Source organism: Cupressus sempervirens, chromosome 6, assembly GCF_028749045.1.
Source record: "Cupressus sempervirens isolate cs-2001-9-10 chromosome 6, ASM2874904v1, whole genome shotgun sequence".
NCBI lineage: Eukaryota > Viridiplantae > Streptophyta > Pinopsida > Cupressales > Cupressaceae > Cupressus > Cupressus sempervirens.
The window spans coordinates 101,121,446-101,131,833 of NC_143123.1; the positions used below are offsets into that span (position 1 = coordinate 101,121,446).

The window sequence follows — 10,388 nt, forward strand, 5'->3', positions numbered from 1 at the left end:
AATGATATAGAGAATATAGAGGATTTTTTACTTATGAATGGAGTGTGAAAGCCTAACTTGACATAATATAATATCACTATTAAAGGTGTAACAAACTTTTACATATTTTTAATATATAAACACTCTACAATCACTTGTTTAAAACCCTCTCACTCCTCTATATATCTCTCTCCTGCATTATTGTCTCCCTCCCCTTTTATTACTCTCTCTCTCTCTCTCTCTCTCTCTCTCTCTCTCTCTCTCTCTCTCTCCCTCCCTCCCTCCCTCCTCTTGCATCTTTTTATGACTTGAGATAGCTAGTTGTGAACATTGAGAAGACTCATGTTATGGTCTTCAACAGTCTAGAGACCTTTCATCTCCATTTCCACATCCAAGGTCAAGAAATTGAGATTGCTTCATCTTACACATACCTTAGGGTTGAGTTCTCTAGGGCCCATTTTAGCTTATGAAAATTGATTTATCATTGAATTTGCAAAGCATTGGGTTCCCTTGCCATGCTCGAAAGATAATTCTTTAGACATCACTTCCTAGATACCTCAACTATGTTAACCCTCTTGGATTCCCTAGTTAGACCTACATCGTTCTGAGGTTTGGTGATATGGGGACCTTCCATTTTAGACTCAGATTGGGCCTTGATCAAGAGTATCCATATTTTTCTCCTCCATCAAATTACCAAATGCCAAAAATCCACCCCCCACAATGTTATTTTGGTTGAGTTTGGTGCCCACCCTTTCAGATTGGCAGTCATCTTTGACCTAATCTAGTTCCTCCACCACCTTTGTGGCTTTTCAAACTTGGCTAAAGGATGACACAAATACCCTTACTTGGCATATTTCTCTTCAATTTCTATTACAGACTCCTTTCCCACCTCTAAGGCCCACTATTTGTACACCCAAGTTGCTATCCTTCTGAGATCAGTCGGGATAGACATCAATTGTCTCCCTCCCTACCATTTCCCATTGGATGCTCCATCTCACCTCCTCCCCTCTTGACATGAGTTGAAAAAATATGTTAGACTTGACATCTATAAAAGGAGGCTTAGCATTTTGTGCTAATATTTGGTCCATATGATAGTACTTGGATCTACCTCTTAGATTTTCAACTTTTTGTTCAATATCAATTTGTTTCTGTCTTTTATTTATATTTTTCTAAATATTTATCTAATTAGTACCTTATTTAGGTATAGGATTGATTACTAAGAGGGGGTTGAATCAGTAATCACCAATTTTTAGATCTTACAACTTTTAGTACTATTTACTAATAAGATTCAATTCTACCTATAATACTATTATCGATTACGTGCATTAACATTCACATAGAATAATAAAGTAAACACATAATAGTAATACCAATATTTATCTTGTGGAAACCTATTTTAGGTGAAAAGCACAGTGTGAGAACAATGCTCCCAAATACTACACTCTTTGGGAATATGCTATGTTAGGAGCTTGCTTGATTAAGGGTTACAAAACACTATAAAATATACCTTGTTAAAGAATTTTCCTCTCTCTCTCTCTCTCTCTCTCTCTCTCTCTCTCTCTCTCTCTCTCTATATATATATATATATATATATATATATATATATATATATTTACACTATTAGGAGTAACCTTTTCTAAAGGATTTCAACACTATAATCTAAGAATTTTACCTTGTTAAAGGTTTTACAATAGACCTATCAGGGTCACCCTTTCAAGGGATTTCAACTATTACAATGGCAAGAAGGTAACATAAAAAAAATTATCTATAATTTTCACTTCCTTTCTATATTAGATCCCTTATATCTCTTTAGCATAATAATATACCATCATGTCTTCAACTTTGATTGTAACTCACTTACTGCTTCTACACAACTTTGTCAATAGCCTCTACTCTACTTCCTTTTCCAACCACACTTCTTCCAATCATGATAAAAAAACTTATCTTCTTTCTTTCACTTAAGTATAGCATGAGTCGTAAAAAACCTAAGCCTAGTTCCAACAATCATAATACCATGATTTCATCCTTTGTTTAAACCTCTAGAACAATCTTCTTTGCTTTAACCTAATGCTGACTTTTGAATTTTCTCGCTACTTCGATAAGATATTTAGTGCTCTGATAAGTCCTTCTTCTATGGTAGTCCAGTAGGAAATTCAATTACTAAATTTCTTTTATTGTTAATGAGCTATACTAATGTAGATTGGGTAGGCAGTACAACAGACAAAATGAGCACTTTAGGGTGTTGTTTCAATTTGGGATTAGGCATTGTATCTTGGTTTAGCAAGAAGAAAAAATATGTGGCTCTAAGTTCAACAAAAGTAGAATACATAGCAGCTATCATGGATACATGTGAATCTATATGGCTTCATAAGTTGTTAGTAGCCTTGTTTGGTCAAAAAGTTGAAACTACTATGATACACTGCAACAATTAGAGTTGCATCAAGTTTTCTGAGAATCCAGTAATTCATGATAGGTCTAAACATATATACATCATATATCACTTCATCAGAGATTGTGTACAATGGGGGGTTTTTTAATCTACAGTACCTATCTATGGAGGAGCAAATAGCATACATTCTAAATAAGGCATTGGGGAAGGGGAAATTCATCTTCTTCAGAGATAAGTTGGGTGTCATGCAGAACAACTTCTTTGCTAAGAGAGAGTATTAGTTTTAGGTAGCTTGGATAGTTGTTCATCCTTATGTGATTAATTAGAAAATATTTATTAATTAATTGACTCCTTCTAGAAGTAACTAGTAATCTATTGGTTAGGTTTTTTTAATCAAGAAGAAACTAGAAACTTCTTGGTTAGGTTGTTATCAAGAAGCAACTATAAACTTCTTGGTTAGGTTGTCTTGATCAAGAAGCAACTAGAAGCCTCTTGGTTAGGTAGTATAAAAGGGGGGTCAAGTGGGGCATTTGGAGAACATAACATAGGAACACAAGTTGTAGAAGCATTTATAGTGATAGAAAATGGTCTTGCAATGTTAGCAAGGGTACAGTGATAGCATTGGGCATTGCAATGAGGAATATCAGTAGGAGGGAGGTTGTCTGAATTTTTCCAATGAGAGGCAAGGAATTTTATCTCTCTTAATTTGCTAAAGTTAATATATTTTACATCTATAGAACTACTTTTCGTTTAGGGTTTTTTTCAGGGATGATTTGTCCAAAAATATTGTGTTCTTTGTGTTGTGAATTTATTTTCGTATTTTATTGGTGAAGTTGCAGTTGTGTTAGATGTGAATTATTTTTTCAGCAATTTAATAATCATTTGCAATAGGAGATTAATAATCAGTGGCTGCAATAGGAATTTTCACACTACCTCCCGAATTAAGGAAAAGGTAAGTAGAAGGAAAGTGATTCTTTAATATTAATATGAAGATTATTTTATCAAAAATATTTTGTCATATCTTTATTTTATTTTTACAATTTTCAAAATAAAAGATGAGCATTGAAACAATGAAATTTTATAAAATATATTCAAATTAATTTTCACATTATTTTGAATATTTCATGAAGATATTAAAGTTTTGAAAAATGGCAACGAGTAATCAACTTAATGGAAATTTATTGGATCTTTATGAAAGTGCAATATTATAAACATAATACCATCAAACTAAAACTTTACATATTTATATATAGTGAGGAAAAATGTTCTTTGTACATTTCTTAGTAGTACTTGTGAGAAAATATTATTTTTGAATTTATTTTTTAAATCTCTAATATTGAGAAATGATGAGTTATTTAGGGAGATATGTTAATGCTACATTTTTATTTCAAAGGTATAACTGCATATATTATATACCATTCATACATTTCTCTTAGCATTTATCATTAAAATACAATTTGAAGGTAATAATAAAATTAAGGCAAAAGGTATATCTTTGAGCGTATTAGAGTATTTTAAAGAGAATATTCTAATTCATTTTTATGTTAAAACTTTAGATGAGGAATATATTTTCACGGTTAAAAATATACACTCCTCACGATGAAATGTTTAAGGGATATTTCTTTCCTACCATATATTAATAAGAAGAGTCAACATTAGGGTAAATTTTTATTTTGAAAATATATCTTTAAATCATGTTTATAGTCCAATTAAATATTTTATCGAAAAAAAATTGATTTGACAATGTTTTGTGTGTAGGAAGGATGCATAAATTATCTAGGATAAACATAAAGATGAGGTAAGGTTTTGATTTATTTTAAATTAAGTTATCTTACTATATTATTTTTTGTGTAGGATTTGTTTCTCGGGTGATCAAGAGCATGGGAATATTTTCTAAATAAAATAAATGAGAATCAAAGAAACATTATAAAACACATTCGACTATCAAAGATTTAATTCTCAAATCAAAGGATGTCACTATTGAAAAGAATGGTGTTCATGAATTTAATCTTTGGAATTAATATTTTAAGATGTTTAAATTGCATTGTAATTAATGTAATTCAGTTGTATTTAGTTAATAGTTAGTCTAGTCACAATGGTCTTAAGCTTGTATGAATCCTTTCATTTTCTATAAAGATTGCCAAGACCATTTGCAATAGAGATACAAAAAGATACACAACATTAGAGTATAATAGACATATCAAGAAAAATGATTTTATAGTTTTAGGTATGTATTGAAATTGAACATCACATAATTGTACTTCCTTATTTTGAAGCAATTTAAAGATTATTCTTGTCATTTCAATTTGGGAAAAAATAATTTCAATTACTTGCATCAAATATTGTCCTCTTGGATTCCTTACTGTCATTTGATAGATTTAACCTAATATATTCTCTTGATCATCAAAGTTGTATGCTATGCAAAATTTATCTAACTAGTCTTCTTTGGCTAAAGTTATATTCATTTAGACTAGGGTTTTATATTTTAAGTTCTCCTCGAGTAGTGTTTGATGGTTATGCATGTTGTCTCCAAAAGGTTGATGATAGTTAGTCCATGTAAGAAAGAATTTGTTTGTCCACAATTGGACAAGGGACTGGTCTTGCCTATTCCATTTAAGTTGACATATACCTTTGTAGTTGGTCAAGCTCGTTACCTTATGCATATTCATATCATTGAATCATTATCATTCATACTCTCAATTTTCTATCAAGTATCCCAAAAGCATTTTGGTCATGGTTTTGATTTATCTCAAGAACCTCTTTCCCTCTTGAGATAAATCATTTGAAGCCTACAATAAAAATCCTTTAACTAGGCTTGAAGGTTAGGGATAGGTTAGCCTACAATAAAAATCATGTAATCCTTTAAGAGCCTAAAGTGCAAGGGATTTTGGTCTTTGAGGATCATTCATGCTCATTGGCCAAATTGAGTTGGAAGATCCCAAGATTGAGTAGGAAAACTCATAGGATTTGCAACTAGTCAATTTGGGCACCAACGGATCTCACATTCCATAATCACTTCTCATAGTAATGCATATATTTTCATTTACATTATCCATAACCAAATTCATTTTGATTAAGATTTGTCTCTTGAATAAACTTTGATACAATTCTAAGATCGTCACTTTGTCTCTATGACCATGTAGAATGGTGGTTACAAAAACCACTACAATATGTGTGTTTGTCTTAATTATGCTTTGCATTCATCATCAATTATAATCTCAATTAAAAGTTCACCCCAGAATGACATCTTTCTTGTACCTATTTCAATGTGAATAGTGTATCCATTGTGAGAATTCAATTCATAATGGTCACAAGATAGATAGAGGGACTAGTATAGAGAAACAATATCTGCTATCTAGTTTGAAATGCCCTTGTAACTACGCATGCATCCTTTTTAGCTTGAAATGGCTTAAGGAACACATTGCAAGGATTTTCATGTCATAATTAATATGAGTACAACATATTATATTAGATGAATATATTAATGATTAGTAAGGGTGGAGACAACACAAAATTTTCATACAAAAGAGAAAACACAGATGGGATAAACATGAGAAAAAGTAATGAAAGAATAATAATTAATATAATTTACTTAAGTATAGTAAGATATGAGTTTGCAAAATATAATAATTTAGACAAAATCGAATAATTAATTTGAAAATTGATAATTTAAGAGTGAAAACATGAATTATTTTATTAAGGAAAATATGATTTGATTTAAAATAAAACTAATTATTTATATAATAATTTTATTAATCAAAATTATATAATATTAATTTTTAATATTTATAAGGCAATAGCCTTTAACACAATGATTAATAGTGAGTCTCATATGTGAGAGGTCTTGGTTTGAATCTATAACGACTTAATAAATTATAATTATAATTCATCAAAGAACATAATAATAATAAATCTTTATTTGTGTACTTAGGTTATATAGTTAAATATTAAAAAAGAAATTTATAATTATAATATATACTTATTTAAGAATATTATGTCTATTTGTGTACAAGTATAAATTTGTATGTTTTATAGGTAAATAAAAAAAGAAAAATTTTCACATATTTATATTACTAATATTATAATTACATATGAATTATTATAATTTTGAAAGTTCTATATTGACTTTGTGAACAAATAATTATAATATAAATTATTTTTCTCACACTAATGAAAAATAATTGTGATGATATTATAAAAAAACAAAAAAAAAAAATTAGATGGAGATAGATTTGTTTAAATAGATGTATAGCTATAGAAAATACTAAGGCAGGGGTCCCATGAGGGGGGGCTATAGGTCTATTTTTCAGGTAGGTATAAGAGGCCCCATAGGAAATGTTTTGAGGGGCTACAAGATTAATTAGAATCTTTTCCTCCATAATAGGAACCTTGTATTTTTAGGAACAGATGAAAATGGGGTGGAGTTGGAAATAGCCCCACTAGCTTAGGGAAAAATCTAGCCATTTGTCAAAAACTGACACTTTAAAACTAAAAAAGTCTTTACCATCAAATATCTTTTAGAAAGTTTTCCAATAAATTTGGAAGCTGAAACGTTAAAGTGAAAAAAATTACAAAATCCATAGGACCACTCAACTTACAAATTTTCTAAAAAATTTCAGGGTGCAACTCTATTTTTAAGGAAGCTGGCATCCATGAGACTCCAGCCTAATAAGTAGAAAGCCTTTTTTAATCAAAACATGTATCTTAATTATAATTTTAAAATTAGATTTTTTATAATTTTAAATTTTGCAAAGTGGTTGCTTTTATGTACAAGATGTTGTTCAACTCGTCAAATGACAGAGTAATGCAGCTGGAAGACCTAGTTGATGTTAATGGGACTATGTTATGTTATGATATAGGGGAAAAGCCCGTATTTTCACGCAACTGTAATGAGTTTGAGAATGAAACATAAGAATGTCTTATATACACATTATTTTGTAATTCTTTAGTGCTTTAATCTTTTCTTTACAATTTAAAGTCTCCATGGCATTCAGGAGTCATTGCTAAAAGGTAGGAAATAGGTGATATTGGGAAAAAAAATTGATTCTACTAAAAGAGTTATTTTTGATGTGGACGAGTGCCCTCTCTTTTTGCTGATAACTCTTTACAGCTTTAGAAAACTGATTCTTGTTTCCATACGAAGTAATAGCACAGTAAATATAAAATCAAAGATCCACTCAACCTAAAAGGGTGAAGAATCGTTCCTTTTCAAAATGCCTAAATCTCTCTCAACTTTTCCTTCTTCCTTTGTCCACATTTTGTCCATGGCATTGGATTTAACCATTGGAGATCGTAGCCTCAAATGGCAAGCTGATGGCTCTCTCTATTTCTATGCAACAATAGAGAAAGAAAAAACATCAAAGCAGCATTCTGTTTCGGCAAGTGAAGCGAGTCGAGAGAATATTTAATAGAACCGAGCCCGAAAAATGTATTGTGAGTGACCTGGGCGGGAGACACAGACTTGAAATTCTAATTCAAACATAACCGCTAGCATTAAATTATGAATGGAGTGTGAGTGATAACTGGATGGCGTAGAAGTTGCAGTGACCGTGACTATTAAATGCCAGACAAGGGCAGATGCACACAAAACTAACGAAAAATAGAGAAGTGTTGTGGAATAAGTGGTGTGAAGGCCAATAGTCATCATTGTTCCCTCCAATAATCGATTCTCTTGGTTTCCAAAGACTCTTCATTTGTAATATTATTGGAGCCCATTTATATGCTGCTCTTGCTCATTTTGTAAACAACTTTTTCCTATTAATTCAATACTCTGCAGTCTGGACGTAGCCACTATTGTGGTGAATTAGGATAAATCCGGTGTTGTGTATTTCTTCTTATTGCGACATTTAATTTCTTTGTTTAAATCCTTTCAATTGTTATCAGAGCTCGAGGTGTGCAGATTGGAAAATCAGTGTTGAATTTTACGAAAAGATGGAGGATTTGAAAATAGAGAAATTTACAGGCAAGAATTACAGCCTGTGGAAAGTGCAGATGCGTTCCTTGCTGGTTAAGCAAGACTTGGCTCTCGCAATCAAAGGAAAGTCTAAGAAACTGTCTACAATGACTGATGAAGATTGGCAAAAGATGGATGACAAGGCGATTCATCCATTTTTCTCTCAGTAGCAAAAAATGTCTTGTTCAATGTCTCAGTAGCAAAAGATTCTTGGCATGACAATCACAAGGGATAGGAAAAAGAGGGAAATCACTTTGTCTCAAAAATAATACATTGACAAAGTTGTTGAAAGATTTGGCATGGCTGAATCAAAAGTAACTCCTATTCCTCTTGCTGGTCATTTTTGATTAAGTTCCGAATTATGTCCTCAAACACAGGAAGAAAAAGAATTTATGGAGAAAATTCCATACAAATCAGCCATTGGTAGTATTATGTATGCTATGGTTTATACTCGCCCCGACATTGCTCATGTGGTGGGAGTTGTGAGCAGGTTCATGAGCAATCCTAGAAAAGCTCATTGGGAAGCTGTCAAATGGATACTAAGGTATCTAAAAGGCACTTCAGATTATGTTTTATGTTTTGGCAGAAACAAAGTTCAGCTACAAGGTTACACTAATTCTGATCTTGCTAGAGACTTGGATAAACGAAGGTCTACCACTGGTTACACCTTCACATTTGCTGGAGCTGCGATCAGCTGGGCATCACAGTTGCAACATTCCATTGTTCTTTCTTCAGTTGAAGCTGAATACTTAGCTCTTTCTGAAGGTGCAAGAGAAATGATTTGGCTTCAGTGGTTACTTGGTGATTTGAAAGTTCATCAAAATGAATATAATCTATTTTGTGACAGCCGTAGTGCGATCTTCATGGCACATAATCAGTCATCCCAACGTCGCTCCAAGCATGTTGATGCACATGCTCACTTTGTTAGTCATGCAGTCAAAGAGGGCAAGCTGAATGTTGTCAAGATTGACACCAAGATCAATCTGGCTGATATATTCACGAAGGTTGTTGCCAAAGAGAAGTTCGAATGTGCTAGAACTTCTCTTGGGCTTGTGAAGAAAAGATAGATCATTCTTTGAGCAGGGTATTGGGTGATCAGTTGCAGCATTGGTTGTCCTTCAGGTGGGAGTTTGTTGATATTGTGAAGGCCAACAATCATCATTGTTCCCTCCAATAATCGAGTCTCTTGGTTTCCAAAGACTCTTCATTTGTAATATTATTGGAGCCCATTTATATGCTGCTCCTGCTCATTTTGTAAACAACTTTTTCTTATTAATTCAATACTCTGCAGTCTGGACGTAACCACTATTGTGGTGAACTAGGATAAATCTGGTGTTGTGTATTTCTTCTTATTGCAACATTTAATTTCTTTGTTTAAATCCTTTCACCGGTTAAGCCCGGCCGAACGGGATGCAACTATGCCTCTTCTACTATTCCCGAATATTCTGACCGGGCGTGAATAGCTTTCGAAGTTTTCAAGTCTTTCTACATGGTCATGCCTTGGATTCAATTCACATTGATTGTCGAGTGTCCCTTTTTGAATCCATGTGATCACTCTTATGAGATGACTTCAGGTTCGAATAGAGATTTGGAAGAGGACGCCATTGTCTGCTGCTTCCTGAGTTATGGGCTTGTTAGCGAGCACAAGACTCAATTAATGCCGACATCCATGAATTGATGATGAGCTTTGCAAATATTGAGCATTCATGTTAAAGTAACATTTTGTCAAATGCTTTGTGGCTTCTCACTTGTGCCAATCATCATGATGTTTATATAAATTTATCAAATGATTAAAAGACAACCACTTGGCTCTTCTATCGGGTACTTCTGAAATTCACAGCATCTCTTCTTTCTCATATATCGAGATTCCCCATCTGTCATGTGGATTAGAATGACAGTCCATTTTGGTCAAATAGTTTGTGCACATTTGGTTCGGGCTCTCCCAAGATGACATTCACGAGCAGGAGAAACAAAGAAATAGTTGGTCGACTCCCTCTGTCTTCATTGAGGTATACGTGCTCATAGAATTTCAATGTAAATGAGTCATCTCAAAGACTGGTATGATGA

At 32.6% G+C, this 10,388-nt stretch overlaps 1 protein-coding gene across 1 annotated transcript; it reads left to right on the forward strand.

The window, feature by feature from the left end:
• Positions 1–8,752: 8,752 nt before the first annotated feature.
• Positions 8,753–9,999, forward strand: LOC149551436 (secreted RxLR effector protein 161-like). The gene is made up of 3 exons (XM_089790097.1): positions 8,753–8,811; positions 8,908–9,086; positions 9,896–9,999. The coding sequence occupies exons 1-3, from the start codon at positions 8,753–8,755 to the stop codon at positions 9,997–9,999; spliced, it is 342 nt and encodes a 113-aa protein (XP_089646223.1).
• Positions 10,000–10,388: the final 389 nt, after the last annotated feature.